The 15409-nt window shown below is 38.6% G+C and overlaps 1 protein-coding gene across 1 annotated transcript; it reads right to left on the bottom strand.

The window, feature by feature from the left end:
- Window positions 1-13481: 13481 nt before the first annotated feature.
- LOC105213535 (glycoprotein-N-acetylgalactosamine 3-beta-galactosyltransferase 1) lies at window positions 13482-14930 on the bottom strand. Its single transcript, XM_011186426.3, has 4 exons — window positions 14351-14930; window positions 14211-14292; window positions 13836-14099; window positions 13482-13780 (listed from the first exon to the last, which is right to left on the bottom strand). Exons 1-4 carry the CDS (start codon window positions 14833-14835, stop codon window positions 13550-13552), a joined length of 1062 nt encoding a protein of 353 aa, XP_011184728.2. The 5' UTR covers window positions 14836-14930; the 3' UTR covers window positions 13482-13549.
- Window positions 14931-15409: the final 479 nt, after the last annotated feature.

The following is a 15409-nucleotide window of genomic DNA, read 5'->3' as shown; positions in this document are numbered from 1 at the left end:
CTCAAGGTTAACGGTTAAAGTGTTTGGGTGCGTTTAGACACACTCACACACATGCGACGATGAAGGGCGCAGAATAGCAGAGAACAGACAGCTAGACACGGCGGCGGCCACTTCATTGCGACAAAGGCAAAGCGTTCGCTCCCCCAATTTTAGGTAAACAGCCACGAAACCACATGCCAACATAACTAACGGGCCGCAGACACACGAACACACTTGCAGGCAGTCAAACACCTCGTCCATAACCGTCCCAGCTGGAGTGTTCCTCGTTTAACTGTAACTGTTAAGTTAGTGAGTAAGCTTGTGGCAAATGCCAACACTGCTGGCACTTGAAGAGCACTCGAACGCCTTCACACTGCAGCGTGAAGAGCGCAGCGAGGAGCGTTGGAAGCGCCAACTCGCTTTCAAAGGTTTAGCCTCTGGCATTTTTTTCACTTTTCGCCGCTTATCTCGCTTAATATTATATCCCCGCACATTAAAGGGGGGCGCCTTGCACATTTACATAGTACAAAAACAGCTACAGCAACAGCAACAACAACAACAATTTTGTTATTTTATTTCCGCTTCCGCTACTCCATTTCGCGTACCGCACATTAAAATGAATTTAAATTCTACTTTAATCGCCTCGCTGAACTGCATTCAACGACGACTCACTGCCTACCGAACGAAGGGCCTGGTGCTTTGCCGGCGAATGTGTGCGCACAGTTGTAACTTTCTCCAGCCCCACATTGAACTTTCGGTTGCGGCCTGCGGCTTTCACCTTTTCACAAACACATAAATAGGCATTTCACTTTTCACATTTTGCCGCTTAAAGCCAGCACTAATGATTCGAGTTGACGTTTTCCGCTTGAACAGTCAATTTCGGTGCGCGAATTGTTTAGCACAAATACTTTTTGCATTTCCTTATCTCTGCGGGAGTTTTGCGCGCATTCAAGTGCTGCGAATTTCCTTAAATTTAATTTTTAAAGGTTTGGTATATTTCATGCAGGAAGGAAACTCCACTCTATAGTTTTAAGGTAATTCTATTAATAAAATACATAACAAAGATATGGGTGCCTTAAGGGAAATTTTAGTGCTATTATCTCATTGAAACACAACTGATTCAATAACTCAGATAAATATCTCTCTATACTTCTGTTTAATGTTCCTTTCTTAACGATCGTCCCACTTTTCTTGTGCAGTGGAGTTCACTGACTTAACTAAACGGCAAACGAAATAGCCTCGAGTTGTCTTGGTATCCATCAAGTTCTGAGTTACCAAGCAGCAAACTTTTTCCTGATTTCTCTGGTCGTCCAAAATTTATTATTTAACGATTTATTCCGCCACTATGGAAGTCACTTTTTCGTGTCTACTTTAATTCGTAATTTAATGTTCATAAAAAATATCTGAAGTGAATTTACTTATTCGATCGCTAAAATAGAGACTACGTGAACCTACAAAGAAATTTTGCCTCAAAACAACGAATATTTTCGACTCTGTTATTGGTATTCCTACAGACACAACATTTTATGGGTTATTTATAAGACGAATTAATTATGCTTCAGTTTTATTATTCCCAAACATCAACGATTTGCTAAACTCTAAACTTGTTATCTCAAACTGATCTGTTTCAACTCTGAGTACAATCATTCCTCTTATTCCGAGAAGTTTAAAGTTATGTAATAAATATAGTATATCTGAAGAAACATCAAGAGTATTATTAGAATCTCTAAGAATCTTTCTTCCAGAAACTATTCTTATTTTTGGAATATACTACTGGTTATTTGAAATGTGCTTCTTATACCCATCCATCTCCGAAGAAAAGAGACCCATCAAGTCGATTTTACGGACAAGCCTGGAAAAAAAGAAATATGAATTATAGAAAAAACAAATCCACAAAAATGCTTTTATTATTAATCCAGAGGTTTTATGAGAAACAGGGTATTTCTTATATTTTAACATTTACTTGATTTACCAAATTAAACTTCACCCCAAAAAAATCAATGATAAGTATAAAATTCACAAAAATTTGGATGGGTAGATATATACCAAACATTTTAATTTGACAGACATGCAATATAGTACCGTTTAAAGTATAATTCAATAAGGTAACCATATAAGTCTTCTTATATATGGTCTACAACTTTGATTCCGCCATTTTTTCTTTTGTAAATTTAAGTTTTTTGTTGTATAAAAACGGTTACAAATGTCGAAGAGCTTCAACCGCACTTTTCTTGGAATTAAAAAAGAAAAGAAAAATTTCCCGCAAATGTCGAGAATTCGGCTCAAAAAATGACATTTTCAGTTAAGAATAAGTTTGCGATGCAAACAGATCCTACAAAACAAAAATCGATTTAATCGACCAGTGCTTGACCCTAGAGACATCTATATATATAATTCTGCCATAGTTTTCATTTATTTGTAACACGCGGAATCAGAATATCATGATCTTCGCCTAAATATTTATGTAAGATAAGTCCGACAGTATATTTTAATATCTGCTGAATGTTAGTCTGCCGTTACTGAAAATCATCTTCGATGCTATTATGAACTGCACGGAATTCAGCATTAACCATTTACTTGTTGGTTTGTTTGTGGTAGAGTCTGGATAGCACTTATTTTACCAAAATAGGCCATACAGGAGGGAGGATGGAGTCATATGTAGAAGTTCACGTAAGTGAGGAAAGTTTCTGACTGCCATTCACTTGGGAGTGGCCAGGAACGATTCTTTTACATGTGGCTCAAGCAGCTCACAACTTCCGGTCTTAGACCAAGTATCCTCTGGGTAGCCAACAGACACCCGTCTGGAAGCGAGCTAAAGTGAGAAGGCGAATCCCGCTTATGCGGTTGTGCGTAGGGCTTGGGACCCACCACATAAAAACGAATAACCAGTGAATAAGAAACACAGGCCTCGGATGAGAAACCCCCCTTTTGATGACGACCACGGCAAACGTATAAAGGACTATGATTTAAGGGCATGCACCTGGAATGTCCGGACCCTTAATTGGGAAGGTGCCTCTGCCCAGCTGGTTGATGTCCTCGTAAGAGTAAAGGCTGACATCACCGCAATCCAAGAAATGCGATGGACGGGACAAGGACGGAAGAAGGTGGGTCCTTGTGACATCTACTACAGCGGCCATATAAAGGAGCGCAAATTCGGTGTGGGATTCGTGGTGGGAGAGAGACTCCGTCGTCGAGTCCTGGCATTCACTCCGGTGGATGAACGTCTAGCCACAATCCGCATCAAAGCGAGGTTCTTCAACATATCGCTGATTTGCGCCCACGCCCCGACGGAAGAGAAGGACGATGTGACCAAAGATACCTTCTATGAGCGCCTAGAACGTACCTATGAGCGCTGCCCCCGCCACGATGTCAAAATCGTGCTTGGCGATTTCAACGCTAGGGTGGGTAAAGAAGGTGTCTTTGGCACAACAGTCGGAAAATTCAGCCTCCATGACGAAACATCACCAAACGGTCTGAGGCTGATCGACTTCGCCGGGGCCATCTGTAGCACTAGATTCCAGCATAAGAAAATCCATCAAGCTACTTGGCTGTCCCCGGATCGAATCACTCGCAACCAGATCGATCATGTTGTGATAGATGGACGACATGTCTCCAGTGTTTTTGATGTGCGTACGCTTCGTGGTCCCAACATCGACTCGGACCACTATCTTGTAGCAGCTAAGGTACGCACCCGCCTCTGTGTAGAAAAGCGCACACGTCAACAAACACAAGGAAGGTTCGACATCGAGAAGCTGCAATCACAACCGACAGCCGAACGATTTTCTACTCGACTTGCACTCCTGCTCTCTGAGAGCACTCATCAGCATCTCGGTATAAGGGAGCTGTGGGACGGCATATCAAACTCCTTACGTACAGCTGCAACCGAAACCATTGGCTTTCGGAAAAGCCAAAAAAACAGCTGGTATGATGAGGATTGTCGTCTCGCAGTGGAGAGAAAACAGACTGCCTACCTCGCAATGTTGCGATCGACCGCAACACGAGCGGGATGGGAAAGATACCGAGAGCTGAAGAGGGAAGCGAGACGCATTTGCAGAAAAAGAAAGAAAGAGGCAGAAATGCGTGAGTATGACGAGCTTGACAAGCTGGCCGACAGGGGTAATGCTCGAAAATTTTACGAAAAGATCCGGCGACTAACTGAAGGTTTCAAGACCGGAGCACACTCCTGTAGGACCCCCAGCGGTGATCTAGTGGTTGATGACCAGAGTATACTGTGTTTGTGGAGGGAACACTTCTCCAGCCTGCTGAATGGCAGTGAAAGTACAACACCAGGAGATGGCGAACCCGATTCCCCAATCGACGACGATGGAACAGATGTTCCATTGCCCGACCGTGAAGAAATTAGAATAGCAATTACCCGCTTGAAGAACAACAAGGCGGCGGGGGCCGATGGATTGCCGGCCGAGCTATTCAAATACGGCGGCGAAGAGCTGATAAGGTGCATGCATCAGCTTCTTTGCGAAATATGGTCGGAAGAAAGCATGCCCGACGATTGGAATCTCAGTGTACTCTGCCCAATCCACAAAAAGGGAGACCCCACAATCTGCGCCAACTATCGTGGGATAAGCCTCCTTAACATCGCTTATAAGGTTCTATCGAGCGTACTGTGTGAAAGACTAAAGCCCACCGTCAACAAACTGATTGGACCTTATCAGTGTGGCTTTAGACCTGGAAAATCAACAACTGACCAGATATTCACCATGCGCCAAATCTTGGAGAAGACCCGTGAAAAAAGGATCGACACACACCATCTATTTGTCGACTTTAAAGCTGCTTTCGACAGCACGAAAAGGAGCTGCCTTTATGCCGCGATGTCTGAATTTGGTATCCCCGCAAAACTAATACGGTTGTGTAAGTTGACGTTGAGCAACACCAAAAGCTCCGTCAGGATCGGGAAGGACCTCTCCGAGCCGTTCGATACCAAACGAGGTTTCAGACAAGGTGACTCGCTATCGTGCGACTTCTTTAACTTGATGCTGGAGAAAATTATAAGAGCTGCAGAGCTAAATAGAGAAGGTACAATCTTCTACAAGAGAGTACAGCTACTGGCATACGCCGATGATATCGATATCATTGGAAACAACACCCGCGCCGTTAGTTCTGCTTTTTCCCGCCTGGATACGGAAGCGAAGCGAATGGGTCTGGTGGTGAACGAGGACAAGACGAAATATCTCCTGTCATCAAACAAACAGTCAGCGCATTCGCGTCTTGGCTCCCACGTCACTGTTGACAGTCATAACTTTGAAGTTGTAGATAATTTCGTATACCTAGGAACCAACATTAACACCGATAATAATGTCAGCCTTGAAATCCAACGCAGAATCACTCTTGCCAACAGGTGCTACTATGGACTGAGTAGGCAATTGAAAAGTAAAGTCCTCTCTCGACGAACAAAAACTAAACTCTACAAGTCCCTCATCATTCCCGTCCTACTTTATGGTGCAGAAGCGTGGACGGTGTCAACATCCGATGAGACGGCACTAGGAGTTTTCGAGAGAAAGGTTTTGCGGAAGATTTACGGTCCCTTAAACATTGGCAACGGCGAATACCGCAGAAGATGGAATGATGAGCTGCATGTGTTGTTCGACGACATAGACATAGTCCAGCGAATAAAACGACAGCGGCTACGCTGGCTGGGTCATGTTGTTCGAATGGATGAAAGTGCCCCAGCTCTGAAAGTTTTCGATGCAGTACCCGCTGGTGGAAGCCGAGGAAGAGGGAGACCTCCACTCCGGTGGAAGGACCAGGTGGAGAAGGACCTGTCTTCACTTGGTATTACCAATTGGCGCCAAACCGCCAAAAGGAGAGATGCGTGGCGCACTGTTGTGGACTCGGCTATAACCGCGTAAGCGGTTTCTACGCCAGTTAAGAAGAAGAGGCCATACACAGACGACACTTTTTTCATTAACTCATTATATTTTGTTCACATATTTTTTCAAAATATAAAAATTCACTAAAAGTTCTTTAACTTTTATAATCACAAACTTATTTTGTATGACGACCTAAAACTTCGTTGGAAAGCCAATTTGTCGGGTAGTATAAACAGGCCCCAAAATTTCTGAAGAGAAGCTTAACCAGTGATGAACAAATGCCCAAAAAACTTTTTGTTCCACCAAATTCATTGTGGTCGACTTACGACTCAACTTACTGTAAAATTGATGTTTTTCAACATAAAGGAGTAGGATTCTTTGTTCCGAAATCGTAATCTTATATATACTAGTGCCTCAGTAACAACAAATATCCTATATAAGGTAACTCGCCGCCATCGTTCAACGGAGCAATGCAACTCAATGGATGAGCTCGTTCACCAGGTCGTTGATAAAAGATCAGTATATACTGCATCAATCAAAAACAACACTTTCAGAGATTCATTCATTCGTACAACATGTCCTAGACAGCGTAGCCGCTGTCTTTTTATTCGCTGGACTATGTCAATGTCGTCGTATAAATCGTACAGCTCATCGTTCCATCGCCTGCGGTATTCGCCGTTGCCTATGTTCAGAAGACCATAAATCTTCCGCAAAACCTTTCTCTAGAAAACACATGCTTCTGCGCCATAAAACAGGACGGGAATGATAAGCGACTTGTAGAGTTTGGTTTTTGTTCGTCTAGAGAGAACTTTACTTTTCAATTGCCTACTCAGTCCAAAGTAGCGCCTGTAGACAAGAGTGATTCCGCGTTGGATTTCGAGGCTGACATTGTTGGTGTTGTTAACGCTGGTTCCCAAGTAGACGAAACTATCTACTACTTCAAAGTTATGACTGTCAACAGTGACGTGGGAGCCAAGACGCGAGTGCGCTGACCGTTTCTTTGATGACAGGAAATATTTCGTCTTGTCCTCATTCACCACCAGAGCCACACGCTTCGCTTCCTTATACAAGATTTTGCCTTCTCTGTTTAGCTCACTTATACAAGATTGTAACTTGTCTGTTTAGCTCTGCAACTCGTATTATTTTTTAAAGCAATAGATTAAAGAAGTCGCACGATTGTGAGTCACCCTGTCTGAAGCCCTGTATGGTATCGAACGACTCAGAGAGGTTCTTTCCGATCCTGACGGAGTTTTACAGTAAACAAGAGTATATTATAGCAAGACAAATTTCTGTAAAAGTGGTTCTCATGTAAGTATTTTCTCTGGAAATATTTATGAGAATATTTCTCTCTATCAGAACTCTCCTCTTATAAGTAGTCTCCTAATTGCTTTAATATTAAGATTAACCAATTATTTTTCATTACTAGTGCTTCCAAATTACTTTGCACAGCTTAAATTATTTTGCTAATTGCGCCAAATTATGTCATTTATTCAAATGATAAGTAATTATAAACAATTTGCATGCATTGCCGTTTTGATTGCTTTTCTGCCACAGCACGCAGAGAAGCGCAGAAATATACTTTTATCCAGGACGACACAACGGCACATCAAAGTTTATTTCATTTAAATTAAATCACTTAATTGCCAACTTCTCGCAAGTAAACTGCTAAAGCGATTAAAAATAAATGCGAACACACACGCGCAAAAAAAAAATTCCACAATTTTCATTTTCACATTAAACCGACTCGTGTCTGCCTCAGCGTGTAAAAATGACAGTTGAACCTGGTGTGAACCGGAAAGCGAATTAAGTTGGCACACGCCCACAAAATGAATAAATTCATTTGCAATTTTGCACACACACACCCAAAACGTAAGGGTGATATGACGCAAACAAACGAAGCTTCAACCAACCGATGGCAACCCACAGAATTTCAAAGGATTGCCAACATGTCAAACTACGTGTGTGTCACTCACTATTTTTGTATAAATATGTATAAATACATACATATGTACACACGAGTATGTTATATATAGACAATTGTAGACATTTTGTACCACATCAGCACTGCTTGACATGCCGTTAACACTTATAAAATTGTCGACAATTTTGTAATTCTTTTTTCCCCACTTTCCTCAACGTGTCTACACATGTTCACACATACCTACATTTTTGTTTCCTAAGGCAAAAAAAATATTTAGTTTGCGAAGCTGTACAAGCTGAAGATAAAAATTAAAATTTTAAGCGAAAATGGAAAACAAAACAAAAGTGCAATCGTAAAAAGCGCAATTAAACGCTTAAACAAATTGACACAACACACTGCATCCAGCCAGACCTGGTAAGGTTGTACGACTACGAGTAAGCTTGAAGTAAATTTCGCCGAAACGAAAGCACAGTGTGGCCATTTTGAGGTTATGGTTGTGAGTAAAAGTTTTACAAGTACTTTAAGTTTGACCTAATTCGAACACAATTTCTAAAATTTCATAAAACTATTAAAAAAGTAGGATTCAGCTGTTATTTGAGACATTGTACAACATACATAGGCAGGGCGCGCCATCTGCTTTCTAGATATGTAAACAATGATTGACCTAGACGAGTACGAAATTATTTGGTGCTTTAGATATATTTTTGTAACTTCAATATACTGAAAATGCAACCACGAAACGTCTCGTCGCACAGGGTTTTAACTCTTGGCCAACCGATCATTCAACGTTATCTGCTTCGAATTGTGTTGAGATCAGAACAGTGAAAGATCAGATGTAAGTAAAATTCAATGCCCTCCCAGATCAATTTTGAGATTTGAGATTTTTATACCACTAAATTCTTATTGTGGAGTATTTGAAAAGCTAACTATATACTAATAATAAACGGATCGGAATAAATGAACTTAATGCAAGCTTTCGGGGTACGCAATATAGCTCTATCGATCGAGGTACTCGATAAATTAATAAAAACTAACGTGGGTATTTTAACGCGCTATACCAGTATAACCTATGAAAAATTTGGCGATTTTCGTGATTTTTTTTTAAAGAAAGTACTCGATCGAATGTTTCGAAGTTTTTTGGACATAATAAGGTATATGTTCAGCTATATTTTAAGAGTTTTTTTTTACAAAAATATTGAAAAATAACGGAGTTATGTGCTGTCTTGGGAGGTACCAAAGCCGAAAACAAAGAAATCACAAAGGGTTTTTAAGTTGAAGATATTTCCTATACAATGACCTACGATCTTTGAAAAATATCAAAAATTAGCAAAATGGCTTAGTTCTGAAAAAAAAACAAAGGTAGTTTATTTAATGCCAAATTGACCAATTTTTAACGATATAATTGTACAGTAAATATATTCAAGAACATTTAGTTTAAATTTGATCAATCGGTCAATGTATCGTTGAGTTATGATGTCAGCAGTTTTGAGAAATGTCTTTTCGAGAAAAACGCGTTTAAAGAACTATGGCGGCTTATGCTTGTGAGCGGTCGCTCTTTACTACGCGGACATTCAAACACTATTCAAGATACGACCTTACCACTTTCTCAGGGTATTTTTGAATGTATTAACTATCGATTAAGCAAAAAAATAAAAAAAAATTGATTGTTTGAAAAAGATCATACTGGTGTATAACCCCTTAAAGAATAATGGGTTAAATCCCTCTCGAGAGATGAACGCAGTTGAGCAGAGATTCCGACGAATAGTCGGCTATCAATATTAATCATCCGATTCGAAATCTGTATTCAAATTATAATTACTTCGTTTAATTGAAATTTCTAAAATCACTTTGGAGCGGTTTCTCGTCAGACAAATATTCGCATATGTATATTTTGAATTAATTTTACCCCATAGTAACTATAGCGCCATCCTGACGAAAACACGTGATGAGTATCTAACACCAGCGGCAATTTGTCAGCTTCGTCAGCAATTTTGAGCAATGCCGGCAGCGTTAACGAATTCGATGCGAAACGACGTAAGGGTACTATTATGACTGCCCTTCGACTTGGCTCTCCATATACAGACCATATAGTTTAACTACTCGTCACCTGTGAGACACGCGTGTGTGTATTGTAAACTTTTGGAATTGAAGTTTTAATTGGATTTGGAATTCAATTTACAGATCTGCCAGGGCAATGTAACAGTTTTATGAATTTGTGCGCATTTTATGGCTTGCCACTGTGAGCAGATTCGCGTAAGCGATTGACAGTTGTTGATGTTAAGCTAGACAGTATAAAATAGTATATAACTACAATTATATGTATATATTTTAAATCCAAAAAATATATATGGTATATATATATATATATATATATATTTATATATATAAATGTTAAGTAAATTATCATACTTTTGTACAATACTGTAGTTATTAGATGTAAGGAAAAGCTAATTTTGGTGTCACATAAATGATTGTATAACAGATATATGTACATATGTATATAGTACCTGTGATGCATTTGTCAATATTTACATATGTATAAGGTTACTAGATCTAACTAAAGTACGCACATACCTTGTCTATGATTTTATATATCCATATACTATGTGCATTATATATGTATATGTATAGTATATTTACTCCTTGAAAACTATTTCATTTCCTTGCTACTTACCAGCGCACACCCATTTGCCTCTATACTCGTATATGAACATTTGTGTGTGTTCGTATTCACTTTCATTTAATTGAAATCTTTTAATTAGTTTGATTTGCCTTATCAAGCGTAAGTCAACGCCGTAATTAACTTATGTGTGGCAGCAAACATTTGGAAATTGAAACCCACTTACAGGCGGTGCTCATTGGTAACGCAACGTCAGCATAACATTTAAGTAGACACACACACACACACATATGTATTAACAAAGTTCTCAATCTATCGAAGACAGCTCAATATATTCATTAACTACTTAATAGTTATCACTGCAATGTGTTTGTGTCAATTTACATAAATACATACATATATCTCAAATACATGTGATCATATGTAGGCACAGTGTGAAAAGTCGATGAATGTTTGAACAAAAATTTGTTTTAAATAAAACAAGTAAGGAAAGGCTAAGTTCGGGTGCAACCGAACATTTTATACTCTCGCAATTTATTGCTATATTTTTATTAAGAAAACACACAATTTGACCCATATATTCGGCATAAATATATTTCACATATTAACCGATTTATAAGCTATTAAGCTTATTTGTGTAAAGTTTAATTTCGCTATCTTCATTGGTTCCTTATGTATATATTATAAAGTGAAGGAATAAGATGGAGTTCAAAAATGTGTTATATGGGAAGTTGTCGTGGTTGTGAACTGATTTCGTCCATTTGCCACACGTGTCATCAGGGTGTCAAGAAAATATTATATACCGAATTTCATTAAAATCTGTCAAATGGTTCCTATGATATGGTTTTTGACGCATAAGTGGGCGATGCCACGCCCATTTTTCATTTTGTAAAAAAATCTGAGTGCAGCTTCCTTCTGCTATATCTTCTGTAAAATTTAGTGTTTCTGAATTTTTTCGTTATTGAGTTAACCCACTTTTAGTAATTTTCAACTTAACCTTTGTATGGGAGGTGGGCGTGGTTATTATCCGATTTTAACTATTTTCATTGTGTGTGGGAAAGGTTGGTTTATATAGCTTCATTGGTTTGCGAGATATATACAAATAACCGATTTGTGGGCGGGGTCACGCCCACTTCCCCAAAAAAAATACATCCACATATGCCCCTTCCTAGTGCAATCCTTTATTCCAAATTTTACCTTTATAACTTTATTTATGCCATAGTTATGACACTTTTGCTCTAGTATACTCTTACTTAGCAACTTTTGTTGCGAGAGTATAAAAAAGTATATTTTAAAGATCATCTCCCACCTTTTAATCTGTTTTTTATTATTAGACCGACCCAAATTTTATTAACTCAAAGCAACCTCAATGCGATAACTTAAACCTATGTAAGTACTAAGTCCTAAAGTGCTAAACTTTATCTGGTACGAATGGTAGACCAATAAGAGAACTGAGTTTACCATTAAACAGTACACATCCCTTTCTATGTCTGTCTCTCGTTACCTCTCCCATCACATTCTTGGTGCAACCACCCAGACAATTTTGGTTCGAGTTCGCTGAAATAAATACCAGCTGGACTATTCCCGCACTATTATTTCTAATCAAGAATACACAGTAACACAGTTATAAAACTTCGACTGATTTTCTTAGGACTTCATTCCTTACGCCTTCCATATACTCCTTATCACCGTACAAACTCCTGGTAGTTTCTTCTCCGCACTTTTATCTCTAAAAATATGAACATTCTGAGGTGGAGCCACTGGATGTGGAGGCAATAAACTTCGACATTCAAATGGAAGGAAATGAAGGAGTCTACTAGAGGGCTATACAACCTCGGTCGCTTTGAGGAAGGCCAGTAGTAGCTTCCATTTTTTGAGCACTGTGTGCTCAAAACTAGACAAGGAGGGATGGTCATGTAAGATAGTGCATCCACGTTCCCTCGTTATTTAGCCTGAGTGATGCTTATGAAATACTGGCAATAGTATAGCGAACTACTTATCCTTAGCAAGGTTTGTTTCTCTCTAATTAAAGAGAAATTCTGTAGGAACAGATGTCCGATTGGCACATACGAGGTAAAGTTAAGAGATGCATTGAGACGACTAGGGCGTTGAAGAATTTCATATCTCCCCTTTGGATAAACTGGGTTTCTGAAGTGAATCCCGAAAAAATAAAAATGTAAGAGTATACCAACAAACATGCGTATCTGTTTTAATATACAGTCGTTTATATTCAATTAGAAATATAATTCTAATCTTATTTTTATCGTCAACCTTAAAAATCCAACAAAATAAACGTTGCGTATACGCACTGTCGACTATCTTCCCTCGATGTGGTAAATCCAAAATTTATGTTCAAAGCTAGTAATTAACCCAGTTATTGTGACAAAGAAGCCATTCCCGTCGGACTATTAAATTAATTAATTAATAATGTGAAAAAATATTTTTTAGCTTCAAAAATCATAATTTTCAATCTGAATATCATGTTAACTATTACAGAAAGAATGGCTATGAAAACACAGATCAAATTATATACCTAATTAACTATATGGAGTTCATATCACTACACATGCACTGTTTTCAATCAAGTAACTCATTGTGAATAATGCGCTAAATGAGCAGCTCATAATGCGAAGAGTCCTTCACAAATTCGAAATTTCACTGAGTTCACAAGCACAAGTACATAATTCAAACTGGCAAAGGTTTTGAGCACTTACAGCACACTTACATATATGTCAATATAACGCAGAACGTATGATTGCTGTCGCGTTTCATTACGCAGATTATCCTTGTCTTCCGTCAAGTACATCTCAACTTTGACGCTTCACTTTCAGCGCATTCAAAGCAAACAAAATACTCCTTCGCATACACAGTGCACATATTCGTACAAGGAGGGATTAATACATAAGTGAAGGCGCATCTAATTCAGTGTTTATATTTAAAAATATTTATATACACCTGCTTATAGCTTCTTGAAACCACAAACCTCAACGATGCATCTTCCCATTTTCTCACTCATCAAGCTATCAATTGGCGTAGGGAAAACTTAGCTTCAAAGCCTAAGTAGTCTAAAATGTTTTGAAGAAGTTAACGTCTAAATTTTGAACTAGTAGACTAATGAGAGGAATATAAAGGCTTGTTTGTGTAGATTTTCACAATTAATTCGCATTTTATTTATTATTTTAACTTAAAGTTAAAATTAAATTAATTCACTATTGTCGAAGTCTTACGATACTTATCATTTATCGGGGCTACAGTTTCGTTAGATTTAAAAGTTTTTGTCTCGCTCTGGTTTAAATTTAACGGCAGTGATGTTGTTGTTGTACTACCAACACCAGTGGTTCTTACGTGATATATGAAGTGGTCCAGACCATACATTTCATGCGGCGCTATGTAATTATAGACAATAGCCGTGGCCGAGCAACAAGTCCAGCTCTTTTTGAAAAATAATAATGAAGCTCATAAATCCTACAATTGTTCATGATCTTACCTCTTCACTTTCTGAAATGTCTTGATTCCTGCGTACAGGCATTAGGTGTTTCCTTAAATGAAGTTGTACGAAACGGACACAACCCTGCTGATCACGTGAGTCGCCGGCAATTACTTCGACACTTCCCAGACATTGAGCCAACTCAATGGTCTCGGTACGGCTGCTGTTCTGAGCGCAATACGTGGTATTCGGTAGTGCTTTCTCGACGAAACGGCGAAGCGCCTCTTTACTAAGCACATAGCCAGCATCAGCGGAAATGTGATTCTAAAAAAAATATTTGGTTTAGAACTTTAGTTTGTATTGAATAAAGTCTATATTAATGAAACTCTGATAACGCATAATTTCCTTACTGATAAGAAAATATATAAATATTACCTTAACTTTATGACCGAAATATATTGGCGACTCGGATGAATAGTTATAGAGAAAGGATCGCATATTTTCCATAACTGCATATCTATAATGAAATTTTTATAATGTAATTTATACTACTTATAAGTCTGCCATCTATTCACGTCTTATCATCTGCCCTGAAGAACCAATCCGCATCGTCTAAATGGTGTGTGTAAATATACTGAAGCGCCGCTTGTGCTTTCGGCCATGCATTTCGAGAATCTCTCTGTTCGGTTACTGTGACAGAACCCAATTCTTCATCATACTGTGTGCTGATAAAGATTAGCTTATTGCAGCGTCGTCCCCATGTACGTTTAATATGCTGTGCCCTAGTTTTATGATGCTTTCGCTTTGTCAGGACCCAACAGAACACACGCACCTCTTGACTCAAGTCCGTTGGCACGCTTGTGGTGGTATTCTCGTTTTTCTCCACAATCAGTCGAATCTGTTTACCGTTTGTATTAGCTTGTATGAATTCGAGACAATATGGCGCCCAAAAAGAAATCACTATAGCTAGAAAAACACCGATAACTAGACCGATAATGAACTGTAGCAACAAGTAACATTTCGATGGTTTTTCCTCCGACGCAAGTTTATCGATGGCCATTTTGCTGATAATAAGAAAAATGTAACGTTATTAATTCGTGAGCTTAGCAAGCACAGACTGTCAATTGTCAAATGTAGAATGAAATTTTGCGAAATCAACCAGATTCTTCGATAATGCTCCGATATATAACAATTTACAGTTAAACAAATAAGAAAATGTTAATGCACTCAGAAAAATATTGTAATATTAAATAATGGGGGCATACAAGAATTAGTTCAACACCGAATAAAAAAGGAAACAAAATATATAAATTTTGTACGTATACAATATGCCTTATGTATAAATATTTTCATAAATCTGACTTTAAAAGTACATCAGCAAAACATTCGGTCTTAAACTTTGTCTCATGACAAGCACTACTTTCCGAAGTGAAAATTTCAATAAGGTTTTGTAGATTATACCCTTATAATTCACCCGTATAAAGTTGCCTTCGGTTTTCCATACATTGTATAATGGGAAATCGAACGGAACAACAGGTTTAAAATGGACTACCTTCCTATATTAGTTATGTATGTCAGGCAAGTGGCGAATCGAAAACAACCGCTACAATAATCTGTATGCATTACGTTATGCT

Source organism: Zeugodacus cucurbitae, chromosome 2 (assembly GCF_028554725.1).
Source record: "Zeugodacus cucurbitae isolate PBARC_wt_2022May chromosome 2, idZeuCucr1.2, whole genome shotgun sequence".
In the NCBI taxonomy this organism is placed as follows: Eukaryota; Metazoa; Arthropoda; class Insecta; order Diptera; family Tephritidae; genus Zeugodacus; species Zeugodacus cucurbitae.
This window is presented reverse-complemented; position numbering and strand designations above follow the sequence as displayed.